The sequence below is a fragment of the Petaurus breviceps genome, unplaced genomic scaffold (genome assembly GCF_028583685.1).
Source record: "Petaurus breviceps papuanus isolate PSGF00001 unplaced genomic scaffold, PetGlider_PUasm1.0 38, whole genome shotgun sequence".
Lineage (NCBI taxonomy): Eukaryota > Metazoa > Chordata > Mammalia > Diprotodontia > Petauridae > Petaurus > Petaurus breviceps.
In genome coordinates this window covers 59,761,509-59,783,743 of record NW_027186304.1, presented here as the reverse complement: position 1 = coordinate 59,783,743, position 22,235 = coordinate 59,761,509, and the positions used below count along the sequence as shown (strand labels likewise).

The 22,235-nt window shown below is 33.8% G+C and overlaps 1 protein-coding gene across 8 annotated transcripts in view; it reads left to right on the top strand.

Moving 5' to 3' along the window:
• PCMTD1 (protein-L-isoaspartate (D-aspartate) O-methyltransferase domain containing 1) overlaps positions 1-22,235 on the top strand; it is a 548,363-nt gene that overhangs the window by 34,871 nt on the left and 491,257 nt on the right. For 5 of the 8 annotated variants that reach the window (XM_069099928.1, XM_069099930.1, XM_069099925.1 and 2 more), the window contains 3 exons: positions 11,827-11,998; positions 13,998-14,121; positions 18,718-21,446. In XM_069099928.1, the coding sequence (XP_068956029.1) occupies positions 11,827-11,998; positions 13,998-14,121; positions 18,718-19,085 (664 nt within the window). In that variant the 3' untranslated portion in view covers positions 19,086-21,446. Of the gene's footprint in view, positions 1-1,955; positions 2,146-11,826; positions 11,999-13,997; positions 14,122-14,906; positions 15,173-18,717; positions 21,447-22,235 lie in introns of those variants that run through there. The other 3 variants (XM_069099932.1, XM_069099931.1, XM_069099929.1) reach the window with 3 other exon arrangements.

Genomic DNA, 22,235 nt, shown 5'->3' with positions numbered 1-22,235 from the left:
GTTAATGCTCTCTCCTTAAAACTGATTCTTAGTAAGTACTTTGTATTTTCATATGTATATATGAAATATCCTTGCAGTAGAATGTAAGCTCCTAAGGACAAGGCTTGTTTAGTTTATCTCTGCAACCCTGTCCAACACAGTGCTTTATATGTAGTAGTCTTTGTAAATTTCAGAAATGAGTTGAACTGATTTGACTTGCTAGTAATTTGAGGGCATGCATTGTCAGTATATACTTACTATCTTAGAATTTGTTGTATATAGCAGACTCTTAATGAGTTGATTGATCAATACATGTTTAAAAATTTCACTTAAAAAAAGTAACAGTTGCTAATGGGAAAAACTCATCCCTGAGATTCAGAAGAATTACTATTGTATAAAAACTTGAGACTAGATGTTTTTTTCAAGCAAGAGTTGAACTGATTTAAAAATCTATGGTAAAAGCCTAGGAGTGAGGAAACCTGAGTTTAGTCTAGGTTGTACTTCCAAGATCTCTTCCCATCCTCAAAGTTCAACAGTTATTACAACTAAAATACAGTTTATACAACTTTGTATGGACTCCCAATTCTGGCTCTAAATCTAAGGTCCTGTGAATTTCAGGGGGACAAAAGTATCTTGCAGGTGGGAGAAAGAGGAGAGTAGATATGGATGGAAACCAAGAGTATTAGCTTCAATTTCATTTTACTTGTCACTTACAGTCCAGATTTGTTAAAAAAAAATCCACAAAGGTTTTTTTTGTTGTTGTTGTTTTGCCCAAGTGAGTTTAATGAAAAACTGGATTTGTCATTTGCTTTTTGGGTTGACGATCTTATCTTGTTTCATTGTGGTTTCTTTGTCTTTGTTCTGATGTATGATTTCATGATTTATCATGTAAATCATCACAACTGAACTATAAATATTCTCAAGGAATTATCTTGACCATTGACAGGTCCATCACCTTGCCTGTATTCACACAGCTAGGTAATAGAGGACAGAGGCAAGACTCAAATTTAACTCTTCCTTGGTTCCAAGGCTTTTCCTCTGTTTACTAAGCTATATTTGTTCCCATTATTGACTTAATAAATATATTTAATAAAGTATATTTATTGCCCCATGTATTCTAGAATTACCTAAAATATCCTAGGTCTTTTTGACTTTACAAATCCATATGACCATGTATATGGATTTGGTTTTTAAAATAGAATAAATGTGGAAAATATAAGACCAGTTGCTTATCAGCAATTTCTAGTAAATACTAGAATCAGCAATAAGTATTCTTATTCCTTATATTTCTGTAAAATATAAAATGAAATACTGAAAACTTAATTTTAAAAAGTATTCAATATCTGAGTGTAATCTTTGAAACAAAACTTTTAGCTTTGATTGGAAGCATTTCAATATGTCTATAAAACCCCCCCAAAGCTAATTGTGAATGTAATTGTCTAGAGGGTTGGAGGAGGGAGGTGAGAGGAGAATCAGATTCTCAGGGGTCTTGTCTGAAAGCCTTGCTTATAAGTTTTGTTTTTAATTACATATGATCTCTAGGGGAAAGTGAGCAGTTTTGTCTTGTGCTTAAGAAGAAGGGGATTGTCCCCTGAGAGCTAGGGTTGATGGAGGAAAATCAATATTTATTTTGTCCCTTTATTTGTATTTTTCTATTACCTCAAGTTTCTCTGAAGGTATAGTGGTGTAAATGTTCTTGGACATTTAAGAATTTATCTGCTTCCATTTCCACCCTCAATTTTTGAAATTTTACCAGAAGTGCCAAGTAATTTTTTTCCTCCATATATATTAATTGATAAAATGTTTTAAGGGAAAACAAGTTTAATAAATTAGTTAATGTGCTTTTGAAAAATAAACAAATATATCCCAGATGTAATGACATTTCTGTGGCACATTGTGAAATAGATGTGCAAAATGCCAGACCCCACTTCAACAGTATATTGAAGGGGAATGTTGTTTTTTCTACTCTTGGTCAGCTCCTAGACCTAGAATGTCCATCTAAGAGGGAAGATGCAGGGCAAGGCTAGGTCACCCTGATCTCCTAGCAGCTTATCAAAAGAATTTTATGGGCAAGTTGGCAAGGTTCCCAGCTGTGAAAGAAAACACCTCTCCATCTCAAGATCAAGATATTGCAACATTCACATCCCAGTGAAAACCACAGCAAAGGTAAGTGATCAAGATCCTAGTTTTATTCCTAGGAAAATGTTTTTTCCTGAAATTCATAACAAAGTTACTTAAGTTATATGTAATTTTCCATTTTCACTAAAGAAAATGCTAAGAGCTAACTTTTAATTTCAAACATTTATTGAATGCCTAGTCTATGTAAGGCACTGTGCATATTCACTTGGAGATACAAGTACCCCAAAATCCTTCTTGCCTTCAAGGAGTTTGCATTCTACTGTGAGATTATAAAATTAATCTAGAGAAATAAAGACCAAGTAATTTCAGGAGTGAGAGAGCACTAATAACTTGGAAATCAGGAAATAATTCTTGGAGTAGATGGTACTTAGGTTGAGTCTTCACAGAAGCTAGGGAGCATGCATCCCAGGTATGGAGGAAAAAGACCATATTGGGACTGGACTTTGAAAAGCATTTTCATTATCTAGTTGTAGTCATTTATTTTTTTCAAAACTATATTGTCAATAGATGACCATAAACACAGTATATAATGGAATCTGTGGTTAATGCAAAATATTGCTAACCTGTTTTTCTGTAGAATGGCTTGCTATAAGCCCTCTGATTTTAAAGATAACTTTGATTTAGGAGGATATTAGCATTGTAGGAAAAATAAGTTAATTGTCAAAATGTTTTTCCTTCAAAGACTAGAAGTTATTGTTTCATTTCACTTACATGTAAAAAAGGAATTGTTTCAAATGACATTTAGAAACTAAAAAACCTGAACATTTCTGAAAAACATGATGTCTTAAGTAAAATTAGAAACCATATGGAGTAATATCACTTTAATTGTGTTGTTTCAGTCATGTCCGACTCTTTATGACCCAATATGGAGTTTTCTTGGCAAAGATACTGGAGTGGTTTGCCATTTCCTTCTCTAGCTCGTTTTACAGATGAGGAAATTGAGGCAAGCAGGGTTAAGTGACTTGTCCAAGGTCACAGCTTAGTAGGTGTCTGAGGCTGAATTTGAATTCGTGAAGATGAATTTTTTTATTCTAAGCCCAATGTTCTTTACATGGTGCCATTTCACTTTAGATTCTTTGCCAGATTTTTTTTTTGGACAAGTGTTATTTCCTAGATCATATTGACTACTTGAAATAGTTTAAAGGCCTTCTAGTAATGTATATCTGTTTATACACATACACACATACATATGCATGCACGCACACATATAACTGGTACATGTGACATGTATGTATGTTTTATAGGTATATGTTAATCTGTATCTTTAGGTATGATTGGGATATGTTGATAATTAAGATTGCTTGAGAAATAATCACAAACTTCCAAACATTACCCTCAGTCTAATTTTTATCAGCCTAGCTCCAGAATGTAAATTATCAAAAAGATTTCTCAAGCCATATGTTCATGCTTATTAATTCATGAAAACAGTTCAGTGATTTTTTTTCTAGAAATTCTTCCATCCAAATCACCTAGATTTTCAGTTTTGTTTGTGTTTTAACTGTATAACTTCACAGATGCCTGGAAGTACAGTCCATATTCCATTGGCCTTTGTGTACAAATGTGATACTAGTTCTGTAGTACTTTTGTTTTTCTGTTTATGATAATGGATTGATTTCAGCATTATTATTGATGGAAAATGTTCTGTCCTGTCCGCAAACGTTATGACTGATAAAATTAGCTATGATGAGCCACCTAAGTAGGCTCTAGCGCATAACCAAAATAACTTAACATTGTCTAGAAAATACCAAATATAGCCAGCACTAGTTCTTACTCAGGGAGTGAAGATATTTGAGTACTCAGTACAGCCAAGTAGCTGTTACTATTGTATTTTCAGGAGCCTATGAAAGGAAAAATTTTAGTTCTAGCACAATAATTTATTGTTAAATGACGATACGAATAAGTATACTGTGAAAGATAATATCATTTAATTTTTTTCTGTATCTTTGCTATTAAAATCAAGTCCTTTTTGCTAACAGCCATACTGTTACAAGTATACAGCTACAATACATATGTGTATGGTATGTGTGTGTATATACATACATCTAAAGCTAGCAATCAGTCACTGGAGAAAAGAATAGTGTGTATACAATTTCAGTCACCCAGTGGACACTAGGAAAGCAAAAGACAACTACTTTTTTGCAGTCTTACCAAATGACATGTTGAGACATGTTTTGAAATAATTATAGGACCAAAAGGAACATTCTTGAACAGTTTGGTGTGATCACTGCATGATGAAATTTCTATTCCTATAAGTGAATAGACAAAAAGGAATATGAGTTGATAGTATAGTACTTTTATGTGAAAACAGGATACAGTGAAATTTTCTTGTATTAAAAGGATTATTATGTATAAATCAGAAAATAATCTTTGGAGTTAGTTTTACATTTGAAAGCAGACATGTCCTTTTTTCAGGTACTCTCCTCAAAATATATTAATTTTGATAAAAGATTTTAAAGAAAACATAGTTAAATTAGTATGTTTGAACATTTAGGGTTGGTTATGGAAGAAAAGGCTAAGGAAAGACTTAATAACCATCTTAAGTAAAGGATTTTACCTAGAGCTATATTACAGATGTTCACGTTCCTGAAGAAATAAATAAGAAGAGAGAAGCTTAAATTAAAGCAGTAGAGATTTTGGTTTGACTTTAAGAACTTCATGACAGGATTAATCTCTAGTTCTTCAGCTTCTGAGGGAAAAGGAGATATATCAAGAGCAGCAGAGTTTGGCAGAAAATGTTTAAATAAGATATGGCAGGTGTCAATGATGATATAAAAACAGATATCCATAGGACCAATGAAAATACTGTAAATGTTTCCTCAAATAGATAAGTTGGGGATGTTAGCTGACAAATTAAATTTAGATAAGTGGGATAATTCCGAAAATTTAAATGGTGAAGAATGTTTCCATTAAAAAATAGAAGTTATGATGTCTGTTTAAATCTTTCAGTCTCAAATTGAAAAATTAATGCCATTTTGAGGAACATAGTCATTGGTGATTAAGAAAAATAACGCTTCTTTCCAAAATGATTCAGAAAATAAAGTGTTAAGTCTAATGAAGGAGTTAAACATTACTTTGAATCATAAGATTATACATTTAATATCATCAAAATCAGAAGTAAATTAATTTCCATTCCCTTCAATAAAACATTTGTTAAGGCTCTGTTATGTTTAAAGCACTGGGTTTAGGGCATAAAATACCAAGAGCTGGGGATAAAGTCTTAGGGATTCAAGACAGGCCAAATTTTTTGTTTCAACCCCAGTTCCCTTAAGTGTAAAAGTTGAGCAGTAGACTGGGGTAGCCACTGAAGTCTCTTCTGTCTAGATCTGTGAGCCTGTAGTGGATTTATTTATACAAAATTCAAAATACGAAGTGTGTTGTGGCTTTTTGATAACCTAAGGGTAAATAGAAAGTCCCCAAGCTGGTCTTACTTAAAGCTGTCTGAAATCACACCTTGCAGGTTTCCATAGACAAGGAGGTTAGTGTCTATGGAGGCCACAGGATTCTTGGTGCATTTCTTTGCTGGGTTGGAAGAAAGTAAACCTCTTGTTAAGTGCTCAGTGACATATATATGATTTTTGTTTTGTCCCCAAATCAAACTTGATCTAACAGTTCTGTTCTCAGGTCTTTCAAGGTCAAATTAGCAATTAGACTTATTGAGATTTCTTTTGTGTTGCAAAATAAGTTAACTATGGTCATTCAATGCCCCCCAGGCCTTTTTTAATCATGCCTGTATTTCAACTCTTGGTTCACATTTTTGTCAAAGGGTTTTGGGAAAAAATGTTAATACCCAATTTAGTCATCAAATTTAATTATATTTTACAGATTTAGAGAGTTGCCTCGGGCACAGACAGGTTGAGTGATTTGCTTATGGTAAAAGAATGATTATCTAACAAAATTATAATATAAATCTAGATCTTCAGGACTCTCCAGTTTAGTGCCATGCTACTTCTCAAAAATGTCATTATTTTTGTTAAATTAAGTAGAGCTTACTTGTTCCACTGAGTGTGTTGGAATCTTTAGTTTTAAATGACCAGAGATAAAAAATGCTACTACCAAACTTGTAATAAAGTTATTTGAAACTATCCACTGTAAAATTGTCTACTGTGATTTTGTGCTTTATGTAATCTTTTGGCCTATCAACTAAGGATGTTCTTGGTATGTTTACATCCAGATTTTGATATGGAGGTTTTCTAAGCACTTGTAAAATATATTTGGTTCCTGATGGTTATGAGTGTTAATAAAAAGTGAATTGCATTCTTTTTTTTTAGTTAAGTTTCATATAACCACATAAAATATGATACATTTGTATACTAAGTTGACAAACAAAATCAACTGTGAATTATTTTAAGTAAAGATTTTTATTTTGAGGTAAGGCAAAATAGCAAAACAGATTTTAAACATATCAAAATAATGTGGAGTAGTCAAAGGTTTCTAGCAGACTTCTATAAGGATTAGTCTTTGGCCTGTACTGTTCAACAATTTTGTATAAATTAAAATTTCAGCAAACTCAAGTATATTTGATACTTGATAAGATACAAAAGCAGTAAATAGAAAAGTGGTCTCATAGTCAGGAAGGCTTAGAGTTCAAATTCCAACCCTGACATATACTGATAATGTGACCTTAGCCATTTTAACTTATGGTAACATAGATTAGTAGTACCCCTACCATCACCCTAGTACAAAGCTCTAAAAGATACTACAAAAGGTCCTACAGATGCAATTAAAAAAAAGTCATAACCTCTTGCTTTTAAAAAGTACTTGGATAAAGTCCTAAGTGGAATGCTTATTAGATATGTAGGTAACAATTTATCAGACTAGCAAAAATGTTGGAGGACATCAGGAACCATCTCAACTTGAATTATAGGTAAAATCTTGAAGGAATGTAATAGAATTAGATGGGATGTATAAGCAGTTTCAGAAAAAAATTCTGGGGTAGTTAGTGAATTGAAAGTTAAATATGAGAAATAGGAAATTCTGAAAAAGGGGATATTGGCTTTGTGGGAATGATGAGTTCTTTTTTGGACATGTTGAATTTGAAATTTCTATGGGAGATCTAGTTAGAAATGTTAAGTAGGTAGTTGGTGATGTGGGACTGGAGCTCAGGAGAAAGACTATCGTGTTTCCCCGACAATAAGACCTATCCCGAAAATAAGCCCTCCCCTTACTGTGTAAGATTCCTCTAAAATAAGCCCTATTGAGATTGCTACTGTAGTGAAGGTGATCCCCTGCGCTACACGCTACATTACGGTACCCTCTGTATGCACCGTCCCCCCTACCCCCCCGTGAAACGCACGCCGAGCTCCGAGCTGCATCCAATCAGAGCTGCAGCAGTGAGCGCGTCATCCTGTTCTTCCCCAGTGATTTGCTTGCTGGTGCCATTGCAAGCAGTGCCGTGGAGGAGAGCTGAGGCAGGACAACATAAGCCCTCCCCTGAAAATAAGCCCTCTGGTGTTTTTCTTTCCAAAAAAAATAATAAGACAGTGTCTTATTATCGGGGAAACAGGGTAATAATAGTTATATGGATCTGGGTCTTAACTTACATAGAAAGAAAAATTAAAACTCATGGGAACTGACAAGGTCACTAAGAACATAGTGACAGAAGAGGATCCAAGGCAGAGCCCCACAGACTGAGAAGAATTGGTTAAACAGGTTGCAGGAAAAGTAAGAGACAGAAGCAGTGTCATGAAACCCAGAGTATTGGTGCAGAATTTGATCATGTCATATACTGGGCAGCTAGGTGGCACTGTGTACAGTACCCTGGAATCAGGAAAACTTCTTAAAATCTGGCCTCTGACACCTAGCTGTGTGACCCTGGGCTAATCACCTAACCCTGTTCGCCATAGTTCCTCATCTGTAAAATGAGCTGGAGAAGGAAATGGCAAATCACTTTAGTGTCTTTGTCAAGGAAACCCCAAATGGGGTCATGACTGAAAACAACAAATACTGTAGAGGTCACAAGGATTAGTGAGAAAAGTTCATTGTATTTGGTAATTAAAAGATTGCTGATAATTTTGAAGAGACCAGTTTCAGTTGAGTCATGAAGTTGAAAATGACATTATAGGGGATTTGGAAGAAAGGAAGCAGAGGCATGAAGAGATGAATGACTTTTTTCAAGGAGTTTGGCTAAGAAGGGAAGGAGATATAGAATGAGAGGGTGGTAGGGTTTAGTGAGAGTCTTTGTTCTCCAGCATGGAGAAAACCTGATTATGTTTGTTGGTCACAGGTGAATAACCCAGTAGATAGGAGGAGATTGAAGGTTAGAAAGAGAGAAGTGGTGGTAGTGGAAGAAATCTGCTGGAGAAGGTGAGAGAGGAGGGGATCAGAAGTACATGTGGAGGGTCTGGCCTTGGTGAGATGGGATCTTCAGCATCAGATACTGGAGTAAAGAGGGATATAGGAGAATGTGACAGGGAGTTGGGCTTAAGAGGGAAGAAGAGGGACTCCGGGTGATTGTTCTTGATAAAGTAGGTTTGGAACAACCACTTTACTGAGTGGGCTCATGCTTCAATTAAGGAAGAGTAAGAGGATTGCACTGGTGTTCTGATGGCTCAGTTGAGATTAGACACTGTATGCTCTAGACTGAGGGAGGCTATAGTCTTTTATTCCTGGTCACCATATCTAACTACAGTCTCATACAAAGCAGTATGCGACAAAATTGCATGCTAAGTACCTGCTTTATGCTAGGCACTGTGCCACACATAGGGGCTATAAATACAAAAATTAAATCATTCTCTTCTCATTCAAGTTATATTCTAATAAAATGCACTGATTATTAGATCATGTCATCGCCATAGGTTTGTGTTACATATGAGATCATTTTACTCTACATGGTTATTCATAGACTTGATGACTTCTTTAATTTGGGATTTTGAATAGGCATGACATACTCTGACACTTGGAGAGGTATGAATAGCCCCATGGACTGATTGTTTTAGTTTGTGATTGATATGATTCGGACAGGTTGCCGTGCCTCATTGGTACTCATATAAAAGAAAGCATATACATTTGATTAGAAGAGGAGAAATCCATAAACTATGCATAGACTAGAAATTAGTGTTCGATCCTTGGTCCTTGGGGCAATAAAGCCCTACACCTTTGAGAGAGATCCCTCAGGTTAGTAGAGGCAGTGTCCAAGAAAGAAATTTGACAACCGAGTGGAGAAATTTTTTGGCCACGGATGCCTTTTAGAGGTAGTTTGAATTTCTGAACCAAGCGTGTGACCCTGGAGCTGGAGGGAGAGGCAGTGGAGCTTGGAGCACAGCAAACGTAAAAGAACAAAATCTGAATTCCTTTGTACTGCTGACTGACTGCTGGGAACTACTTGAGCTTTGCAGTACTGAGTGGGAGTTTCCCTTCTTCAGTGTATCCACGCCATAAGGATGATAACTGAGGCACAAAAAGACAGGCAGTGCAGTCCTAATGGATTGAAACTTTGGATTTAGAATCAGAAAGACCAGGGTTCACATCCTTCTTTCTGCACTTAATATAGATTTGTGAGCAAGTTACTTACTTTGTAAGACTCAGTTTTGTCACCTATAAAGAGGTCTGATGCCTGTAGTATTTACCTGTGGTTATTGTAAGGTTCAATTGTGGTAAAACATATGAAACATTTTTTGAAAATCTTGTATTGGGATAGGAACTGGATTTATGATTTCATATTAATTTCATTGGTTTAGAGGATTTAAATAAGAAAATTCCTACTAGAGAAGGTTGGTACATTCTCTCCAATTTATATTACTATAGAATTGTCAGTGGTGTCATTTAGCTATGCAGACTATAAATATTGACTTTAGAATACCACATGTTAATATCTCTGTTGTATTATGCTTTCATTTTGATAAACATGTCCCAATAACCTTGTAATTCGGTTCAGGCAGTTTTGGGGGGTGATCTGTAGCCTGTGAGTTTAGCACCTCATCTATAGTAGAAGTTATTTGAATTGTCCAGGGTCACGACATGTGTCAAAGCCAACATGTGTCAAAGGCTGTATTTGAGTTCATGTCCATACAGCTTTAAGACCAGCTCTCTATCTATTCTACCAAGTTGCTTCTTAAGATAAATCAGTAACTGCTATTTTTATTTTCAGTTGAAATTCTTTATACCTCTTAAGTTGAAAGGATGTTAGAGATTTTGTAGGCCAATATGTTACTAGTTGAAGAGATGTTATTAATCATAGTAGGTTCTCTGCTTGAACACTTAAGATAGTTGGCTCTAGTTTTTAAGTAGAAGATATCTACTTCTCTATATAACTCCTCATCCAGTGGTCCCAGTTCTGTCCCCTAGAATATGTCAATCCTTAAAATATTTTCAAATTTTTTTAATATCTTGTATGTAAGTTCTAATTTTTAGAGTAAATACATGCCCAGTTCAGTGCTACATCACATAGGTTCAAGTTCTTTCACTGTCATGGTTAGTTTCTCCTGGATGCACTTTTGTTTGTTGATACCTTTCAAAATGAACACTTAGAACTGAACACAGTATTCTAGATGTGGTCTGGTGAATGCGAAGAACAGTAAATAGAACTATTAGCTCCTTATTTTGGACACAAACTGCAAATGAAAAGTTATTGGAATTGCATTTTTTTCCTCTACTACATGCCAAAGCTTTTCCTAAAAGTTATTTTGCCTCGAAGTGATGTCTTGGCTTTGTAATGCTGTCTGTCACTCTTAATTTCTGTGTCCTTTGTCACTCAACTTAAAAGCTGAAGAATTTTAGATAACAAAAACTGGATTCCATATTATGCATTTGTTTTGTTTTTCTTTACAGGTAAATGTTTTGCCGAGGTTTTAATTATTATGGATATATGTACTGTTTCTTTTATAAAGTAACTCAACATAAGAGTTATTTAACACAAACCAAAGAAAATACTTAGAGCTTTAACTAATTTTCTTTATGGAGATTTTAAAAAAGGTATCTGTTTCCCCCTAGAGGTTGTTTTTCTCCATTCACTAGAACACAGGCAATTAAGCCGAGGCCTGTTGTTCCAAACCATATTGTAGTCAGAAATGAGTTGGCAGGGTTAAATGTTACCTGATTTATGGTCTAATTCTTCCTGTTTATGTCTGGGAAGAGGGCAATAAGCTATGATGCCTCAGGATAGCTAATTTATCCCCCTTAAGTATAGTATCTTAGTTTTAAAATGTTCCTTAGCCTAAAGTTAGCAGGAATATTCTCAGTCCTAAGGGCTCATAATGTTTTACTTGTATGCAGTGGTTATAGTAAACAGAATGGGAATGACATCCCATGTGGTTAAAAGTTATTGCTGTTAATAGTAGTGAGATGAGTACTCTTTGGAGTCTTACTAACTTCATTTACCCATGAATATTTTCCTTTCCATTGGGGAGAAATTTGCTTAAGTCTTTCTTTCCCTGAATTCTAGCTTACATTGCAAATTATTGTGGCAGATTATGAGAACAGTTGTAGTAGAATTTCATTAGATATAATTATTTGACTTTAATAATAGTTTTTGGATATATCTAAGCATAAGTTAGTAGAAAGCAGATTTTCTTTTCCTTTGATAATGAACTAGATCAAGTTTGGTGCTCAAATTTTTACATTGAACTCGGATAGAATAAATAAATCCTAGACTTTAAAGTTAATAACATTGCTTAACAAATGAGGTTTAAATTTTTTTTTCTAGACTAATTTTTCTTGAAAGAGAATTATCCTGAAATGAATATTTACACATGTATATTATTTTCTTTTCAGATTTGAGTTCTGTGAACCAGCATTTGTGGTTGGTAACTGTCTTGAGATAGCATCTGATAGCCATCAGTATGACCGGATTTATTGTGGAGCTGGTGTCCAGAAAGACCATGAAAACTACATGAAAATATTATTGAAAGTGGGAGGTATTCTAGTCATGCCTATAGAAGATCAGGTGACTTTCACTAATCTTTTTCCCTTAATGGTGTCAGAAACATACATGTGAATTTTCTTCATAAATTACAGTAATAAATTCTTCATATGTGTGTGTATACATATTTGTAATTTTTAAACAGTGGTAGATCAGCATCCTCTTTATGGTCACCTATTATCAAGATGAATTTAATAAATGAGAAGATGAAAAGGAAGGAAATAAGATTTACTAAAACTTATGTGAACAAATAAGCAATAAAACTTTTCTTTGAAGAATGTAATATTGTATGAAGTTTTGAAAATAGTTATTCTAGAAAATGTGTAAATCAAAAAGTCCTTATTTTGGATACCATAATTAAAAAGCATTCTGGTAATGCTATATACATCCAGATTCACTGTCATTACTTTTATATCATATAAAATTTATCATAAAATATATTTAAAGAAATATTTTTGTATCATCCAAAAATGTATTAAAGAGAATAACAGTCTTACATTTGGCAAGTAGGAAAGTAAAAGACAACATAATGACTTAGGAGATAGGGAAATGGGTCTTTACATACTATCATATTTTCTCAGTCCTATTTTTCAAAATAATTTTAAATAACTTCACAGCAAAAAATAGGGTTTTTTTCCAAGTATATTTTAGAAATGGTATATTTGTATTACTTTGGAATGTTTGTAAGGATATTTGCTTTTCAGATTTTGATATAAATATGCATATTTTTTGTAGTTGAAAAAATCACTAAATTAACAGTCACAATATCTGGTTCTAGATCTAACTATGCTTTAAAGTAAACATTTAACCTTTCATCTGCAAAACAAACGAGCTTAGGTCATAGAGTAATTTATAAGATCCTTTCCAGTACCAAGATTCTGTATTTTTCTTTTATGCTGTGACCAAAGATTTTACTTTGAGGTTTACATTTGTACTATTAGTTGTGTCTATATTAATAAAACTGTATCATTAATAAATATGTACTTGTATGGTGAATGTAATAAACATTAATTTTCTAAAGAAATTAGTTGTCAGAATTATCAGAGAAATTGATTCAAAAATATTTTGATGAAATTAAACACTAGCAGTAATTATCAGTATGGACAGGAAAAAAACCCGGTATTGAAAAGTATCCTCATGTTCACTGCTATTGTATTTTAATTTTAATTATAATCCTTAGGGCATTTAACAAGGATTTCAGTTACTTTGGGGCAGCTAGGTGGTGTAGTGAATAGAGCAATGGACCTGGAGTCAGTAGGACCTGAGTTCAAATCCAGCCTCAGACACGTAACACAAAAAACTAGCTGTATGACCTCGGGCAAGTCACTTAACCCCAATTGCCCTATCTTCCCCCTCCAAAAAAAAAAAAAGCAAAATCAAACAAATGCATTAATAAACATTTATTTTACATTGGCATGGGAATATGTTGAATAGTCATGTAATATACAGAAGTAGCACACTGCCCAATGTAAGTGTGGAGGTTCCTAGTGATTTTCCAGCACTAACTTTGGGTTGCTGCTGATCCCTTTCATATTATTTGCTGGTCTGTCTATTGACTAGTACAATTTATTGTGGATATAAGTGGAATGTGATGAAGTTAATTAACAACCACAGTGATCAAAGCATCATTAATACTTGATTTTAACCAGCTGAACTTACCAGAGACAAATCTTTTTGAGAAGGGCTGAATTTAACTCTGAAATTAACTCCTCAAATTGAGCCCCTCTAAGACTTCTTTTTACATTTGCCTATATATTTTAAATTTAATTTTAAGCTAAAATCTTAAATCTGCCATATACAGTACATGGTAATCACATCTTCATAATAAATACTAAAGTCAAAGTAACACCAGTATCGTTTGACTATTGTACATCTGATTACTCTTTTGTAGGGCTTGTCAATTTCTGATCACCTCCCTTAAATGATCAAATAAAGTGGTGCTGTAAACATAATTAGATTATTACAATTATTGGACAGCCTGCTTTCCTAGATTAAACTTTTTTTTAAAAATTTTTTTATTTAGTTAACTCAAATTATGCGGACTGGACAGAATACCTGGGAAAGTAAAAACATCCTTGCTGTTTCCTTTGCTCCATTAATACAACCAAATAGGAATGACAATAGCAAACCAGATTCAGTGGGATTACGTAAGTATTTTTGTTCTCTAAGACCAAAGAATTGCTGTATTTAAAATACCCTATTTTTTTCTAAGAAGATCAGCATTCACTTACAAATTGTGTTCATAATTTACATGTGAAACTCATGGATTATTTTGCTAAATATGTGATAATGATGAAGTTATTTTGCTACAAATAGAAGCTTCTCTAGGGCTGTATTCCAAGAATGCTTGAACCCTTTAAATTTCACAAAATTCTATATCTGTACCAAAAATAGTTGAGACCCTGTTTTGGTTTTTAGGGAACTGCTGAATTATAATAAAATACCAAATTACCAGAATTGATGCCAGTTTTTTGAAAATATTTTTTTTTTAAAGCAATTGGGGTTAAGTAACTTGCTCAAGGTTACACAGCCAGTTATTTCTGGGTGTGGTGCTGAGTATCTGAGCCCAGATTTGATCCAGGTTATCCCGACACTGGAGCCGGTACTCTTACTCACTGAGCCATCTGGCCGCCCCTAAGCAATTGGGGTTAAGTAACTTGCTCAAGGTTACACGGCCAGGTGTTTCTGGGAGGGTGCTAAGTGTCTGAGCCCGGGATTCGATCTCCAGGTCTTCTCAACACTGGAGCCAGTGCTCTTACTCACTGTGCTACCTGGCCGCCCCTTTTGAAAATATTTTTTCTTCTGTATACTTATTTCAGCCACATCCCCTCTTTTTTAGCTTTGGTTGTTTCTGTAATTATTGGGTACATACAGTATAACTTTGGCTATTAAAAAGAATTTTTAAAATTGCTTTTGTCTGTCTTTTTCCTAGCCTAAATCAGCTGTGCATTTCTGATATTGGGAGCCATGTCAGTTAAAGTAGATGGATGAAAAGGAATGAGAAAAGAGAACTCAAGAAATGATAACCTCATTGCACAGCATTAAAATTTGACTTTATAATTGCCTAACTGTAAGCATTATGGTTAGTCATAAGTGGATTTTCGGAGTCCACAGGAAATAACAGTTAAGAAAGCATTTGAGTGCCCACTACACCTGTAGCACTGTGTAAAAATAAAATCACAAATAATCACCACTCAATATTCTTTACTATTTTACCTGCTTATTTTAATTTTCTATTGTAAAAAGTAGAATTTAATCTATTTTTTTATAAACGGGGTAATTACTGTGATTATTTGGATAATATTCCCTATAAACATAACCAGTGGTATAAACATGAATATCAAGTACTTTTTGATCGTATCAACACATTTATGAAATACATAAATTTGAGATATTGCTATTATATTTATATGTTTTAAAATAAGCACCATTATGACAGGTATGAAATAAGACAAAATGTTTTTGCGTGGTAAAATCAGTTAACAGAAATACACTATAGAATTGAGAATTCTTTTGTTAAATATTAATAGCAAAGAATTTTTAAGTCTCTTTTAATAGAAGTCAAAAAAGCAATTTAGTTATTAATAAGCAGAACCTTATCTCAAAAATATGTACATAATCCTGTTTATCTTTAAAACTTCATACTTTGCTAACACAATAAACTGCTTCAGTTCAGTGTATTAGTGAGGTTAATTTTAACTGAATTTTGATAGGTCAGATTGAATTAGAAATTGACTTTGAGCAACCTAGATTAATATTGTTTTTCATCTGTTATTAACAAGCTCCCACCTAAAGTAGAATAAAAACAAGTATTGAACAGTAGGTATAGTGCTGTGAGACTTCCAAATTTTTAGCAGCTGAAACCTTTTTGCATCATTCTAGAGAATGTTCAAAGAAACATGCCCTTAATGTGAGCTAAAAGCTTGCCAAAATGTAGTTATAATTCTCCCTCTGCCCAAAGCTTAGCTGGTGATTTGTAAGGTTCTCTGGCAACTCAGGATTTTATGGACTTTGGTAGAAGTATCCCTTGAGCAGCTGTATTTAACATAGGAGTATACACAGTTGAGAGAGTCACATGAAGAAGATGGATGTAGGACATCAGGGGCTGAGGGGCAGATGTTGTGAGAGAAGGCTGGAGAGCTAAGCTACTCCTTTTGAGAATAACACTGCCATTTGGCTGCAGACACATTGCCATGTTATTTAAAGAATATGTATCTGTTTTGTTAAAAGACTAGCATGAGTAACACGGGAAATAACAAAAGGGTTTTGGTACTTCTACAAAGGTACTTTCTTCCTCTTGTTAGCATTCCTAGGATGCTGTGAATTTGAGAGGCTACTGTTCTTAAAAGGTGGTTCTCAGCTCTGGTATCTGTTTTGTGCTGTAGGCCAGTGATATCAAATCTGAAAAAGAAAGGAAAGGAGAATTAAAACCATACATACGATTCTCTGCAAGCAAATATTGACTTTAAAAAATGACATCAACATCTGTGTTTTTAGCATATTTTTATTTGTTAATTTATTTTCCATTTACATTTTAATCTGGTTCAGCCATACTCAGGAGGATTTGAGGGCATAGACACTTGCTGTAGTCAACATATTATCCAAGGAAGAGTGAGAAGAGGAAAATAAGCAAGGTGCTTTGATTAACAAAGAATTAAGAACATTGGTGATGAGAAAGAAAGTTTCTGAGAAAAGAACCAGATAGGTGGCACATAGTGTGTTCTTTTCAGTAAGTGTCTACTGAGCACTTTATATGTTCAAGGCACTGTACTGGATGCCGGAGATAGAAGGGTAAAATAAAAACCTTATATATAACATATATGCAGTAGTACTTGAAAAGAGAAAAGAACCTCCTGATTTCTCTAGCTTCCAACCCTTGCTAGACATGCTCCAAATTTGAATTTGACCCTGATATGGGTAGCAGAGAATCAAAATATTTTAGCTATGGTGGCATTAGAAAGTTGGGTAGGTGAAATATAGTAGGTCACTCAGCCATTGCTTTACTTCAAAGGTCGTTTTAGTTCTTTTTGAGCTTTAAAAATATTGGGTTCATTTTGGATTAGGACTGGAGAAGTTTTGTAGTTTTAGGTGTCCTAGGTGGTGGCCCAGCTTGATTTTAGTTCTATTCAGGGACAAGTATTATGTGTGGCCTACTGATTGTGTTCATTCCTATTCACTTTTTCCACCATTCACCTTTCTCTTCTATGATTGATAGTATGGGTTCTGTCCTTCCTCTCCCTCTTCTCCCTCCGTCATTTTATAGGGGTCCTTCCAGATTTCTTTTTATTCCTCATAATTGTCAATCTTAATTGCATATGTATTATATTTGTATTCCTATACCACAATTTATTTAACCATTGTCTTACTATTATGCATTTATATTGGTACCACTTTTTCTTTTGTAGTTTCTAGTTACAAAATTAAAACTAAAAGACCTGAAGTACCTTCCAAATGTGATTCTGTGATTCTCTGAAACATTCTTTTAAAGATCTTTGAATGTATAACTCCTTTGTTTTGTTTTTGATAATGCTTTCAGGACTTGCTAGGTCAAAGATTATTTTTTTAAAAGCCCTTATTACTTACTGCCAGATTATCTTCCAAGAAGATTCTATCCATTTGTAATTCTATTCATAATTGATTTATCATTCTTTTAGAATTAGATAATTTTTCTAACCCTCCACCTTCCTGCACTGTTTTTTTAGCTTTTAATTATTTTTGCCAAGTTGATGTTACTTAGGTGGTACCTGAAAGTTTTTATTAGTATTTCTTTTGATTATTAGTGAGGTTGAGCATTTTGTGTTTTACAGAAATTGTTCATATCTGTTCCATTGTGGACCTTTTGTAAATGTTTTAACATCTTTCATACATAATACCATAAATATTTTCCCCCAATCATTAATTTTCAAAAAAATTTTGGTAAAAAAAGACACCATCAGAAAATGGATAGAGTACTAGATCTGGAGACCTGTGTTCAGATCATTTCTTTGACATTAGCTGGGTGCCTCTGGTAAATCTATGGTTTCCCAATCTATGAAGTAGGAATAATAACTGTAACACCCACTTAACAGGGATGTTGTAAGCCTCAAAGGAGATAATGTATCATAAAGCCCTTTGCAAATTTGAAAGTGCATTATATAAAAGTTAATGAAGTATATATATATATTTGCTTTTTTGGAGGGCATTTGGGGTTAAGTAACTTGCCCAAGTTCACACGGCTAGGTTTTTTATTTGTGTGTGTAAGTGTCTGAGGCCAGATCTGAAATCAGGTCCTCCTGACTCCAGAGCCAGCACTCTACTCACTGCGCCACCTAGCCGCCCCATTAATGATTATATTTTGTTGACCTTTATTCTTAATACTATCAAGCACAATTATGTTAAAGAATTCCTTCTATTTCTTTGATGGAAAAATCATCTCTGCATTTGAGATTATTTCACTTTTTTCCATCTTTTAAAAACATCTTTATCAGTGTAGCTAGGTGGCACAGTGAATAGAATACCAGCCCTGGAGTCAGGAGGACCTGAGTTCAAATCTGGCCACAGACACGTAACACAAAACTAGCCATGTGACCTTGGGCAAGTCACTTAGCCCCAACTGCCCTATCTTTCCCTCTCCCAAAAAACAAAACCAAAAGAACCCCATCTTTATCATCTGTTTAGAATTCACTAAAGTATGAGATTAAATTTTTACAGTATTTTTTTTCAAGAAATAATCTTTATTTTAACCTTTTAATCTTTTTCTTTAGCCCCATGTGCTGTCAGGAATCTACAAGACTTGGCTAGGATTTACATTCGGCGAACACTTAGAAACTTCATAAATGATGAGATGCAAGCCAAGGGTATTTCTCAGAAAGCTCCTCCCAAAAGAAAAAGGAAGAGAGTTAAACAGAGAATTAACACATATGTATTTGTGGGTAATCAACTTATCCCTCAGACTCTCGACAGTGAGGAAGAGGAAAAAATGGAAGAAGACCACAAAGAAGAGGAAGAAAAAGACCACAGTGAAGCCTTGAAGCCAGAGGAACCCCCTCAAAATCTATTGAGAGAGAAAATCATGAGACTACCCCTGCCTGAATCTTTAAAAGCATACTTGACATACTTTAGGGATAAATAATTCATGTGAAGTAGAAAGGATGCCTACTGATAATTCCTTTATTCTTGAAAATGTAGCATTTGTTATAAATAGATCAACAAATACAATTATGTCTTTCACTGAGACAGAATTACGATGAAAAAGCATAGCCAATTTCTGTCTTAGAATAAGACTTAGATTTACAGTGAAAGTCCCTTTTATAAAATCTATTTTTCTTTAAATTTTGAAAAAAATGCTGTTTTAACCCAGAGAGATATTCCAAACTAATCATGATTTTGTGCATGGTAAAAAAAAAAATAATAATCCTAACAGATTTATATTGTGTGAAGGGTAGATAAACTTTTATATCTGATTAAGTAATAATTTATGTATTCTGGTTGAATGGCTATTATTGGCATTTTTTTCTAGAAAAGATTTTAAAACATGAAGATCTACTTCTAATATAGTGACAGCAAACTCTTTGTAGACTTATTTACTATACTTTTGTTGCAATCATTATTGCTGGGTTGTTATAGATGTATTCCGGGTAATACATAAGTGCAATAACTGAGTACAGATACTGAATAAGTTGGCTTTAATAAAAATACAGTGTCTCTGGTACAGAAAGTCCTGCTACTTTTGCATTTGTAGCTACTGCCAAAAGATCTAGGGGGTGGGAAATTACTGTTTCTCTCATAGAGACAACTTAAGGGAACATCATGCTAATATTAAAGTAAATAGAGAGTTAATATAGCTCTTAGTTTGTATGAATATGCTATAGTTTCAGTTTAAATGAGGAGATCCAATTCTTGAGAATTTTAAAAGATCACATTGAGTTCTTTTTTAGTTCATGGCATAGTTATTATACATTTGGCAAAAAAAATAGGTCATTCTACATTTAATAAGACTAGGAAGTGAAGAAACATTAGCTATTCTTTGTTGGATCATTGTAATAGCAGGGCCTATTAGGTTTGTTAAGCAGATGCACTTTAGTAAGTGGAACTTAAACTTCTGAGTATTTTTATTTTACAAGGTAGGGCTGTGTGGGCATATATATGCTTCTGGACACAACTTTCAAGTATAAAATGATTTTCACAGAGATCTTAATACGTTCATTTGTTTTTTGCTTTTGTGTATGTATGTGTGTGTGTGTGTGTGCATGTGTGTGTGTGCGTGTATGTGCACAAATTTAGGTTAAGAGCCATAGGATAACTTGGGACCTACAGTGTGCTCATTGGACTCCTTTTTTTTTTCTTTTTATTTGTTTGGGAAAGTTATTGGAATTTTCACCTTAGCTTATGGATTGCTTTTTTTCAGCCTGCCTAATGTTTGAATCTTAAGTTGTAGCATATCAGTGAATATATTTAGAAAATTTAGTAAAATATGTTGTAAAAGCCACTATTAACAGAAATATTTTGTATATTGGGCCCAATGGAAGTCATTCCTTAGCAAGAAAACTTGCATGTAAAGTAATTACTACTGAAATAATAGTATTACATCAATTTTATTTTTAAATAATGAAACAGTACATTGCCCTGTTATTGCCACCAGCAGCATCACAGTTTAAATATGTACTGATTGTATTTGCTCCAGGAAACTAACCAATATGAACATGGTATAACAGGTTTATTATCTGCCTATGAAGATTCAAGCATTAGTAGTAACAAATATACAAATTTAGCTCTACTGTACATAATCTAAAATTAAATATTAGAGTATTTTAAATTTCACTTGCCTACTTCACTAGTTTCACTTGTTATAGATAAAGAGTGTCTTAGTGATATTTAAAAGTCATTTTCCAAAAGGTCTGTATTTTGTATCTCTGAAGGAATATAGATCTTCATGGTCTTTCAACAAAATTGAATAAACTATATAACTGCTATTGGAAAATAATTTTCTAGTAAATTTTATTTACTGGAATTACACTTGTAGCTTTTTTTTTAAATAAGCAGTTGCATTTAGGAGTTTTTATAATCAATAGTATTAGGATAAATTTTGAAATATTAGTTATCATGTCTTTTCATTTGGATATTTTGTTTCTGATAGAAAGTTTAAATCTTAACTTCCAGTTGCCCACCTATTTTCTAGATGATGTGGGGAAATTTACATTTTGTTCCTTATCTTTCTTTTGGAACCTAAAGCCAATATGTAAAAGTACAAAGATGTTCATTTTAATGATCACCTCTTCAAGAAGAAAGCTTTCTTATAGGATGCATGTGAAGACTGACTTTTTTTCATTGCATTTCATTCTGTTGTATACTTGATAAGATGGACAATAGATAAGCAAGATTACTCAGTGTTTAATGTTTGTCATTGAAATGTTTTTCTAAAGGTGCATTCATTTTACATTTGCAAATTTATTGCCTTTAAATAAAGACTTAGAAAAAAATATTAAAATTAAAATGAGATCTTTTGCATTTGTTAATAGAGACAGAATTGTAATAAATAAATTTTTTTTGTGGTTTGTGCTCAACATTCTCTTCATGTTTACAATGAAATAATAAATTATGATTGTAGGAGACAGGGGTGCAAATGATAATAATTGACTGTAATTTTAGAAAAAGATGTTTTGGTTTAGTGAAAAGAGTGCTAGATTTGAATTTTCAAATCCTGGACTCAAGCCTTGATTTACCACACACAACCACTGTACAACTTTGAGCAAATCTCCTAACCTCTCAGGTTTGTTTTGTTTTGTTTTTTCTAAGCAATTGGGGTTAAGTAACTTGCTCAAGGTTACACGGCCAGTTTTTTTTGTGTGGGTGTTAAGTATCTGAGGCGGGAACCAATCCCAGGTCCTCCTGACTCTGGGGCAGGGGTCTTACTGCGCCACCTAGCCTCCCCTCAGTTTTTTTTTAATCTGTAAAATGAAAGGATGGGACTCCATGACTCAAATGCTTTATGATCTTTAAATGGAAGAGGTGGGTCATGTAATTTTATTATTTTATTTTTTTAATCAAATGTTTTGATAACTTCTAGTTTACATCATTCATTTCTGCAAGATTTTGAGTTACAAATTTTCTCCCTGTTTTTCCCTTACCCACCACGCCAAAATAGCGAACCCACTGGATAATCCCTCCTCTGATTTGCTCTCTCCCATATCTTCCATACCCCCTCTGACTTTCCAGTAGGGCATGGTGGATCTCTCCCAGTCCCTGAATATCTTATTTCCCAGTTACATGTAAAATTATATAT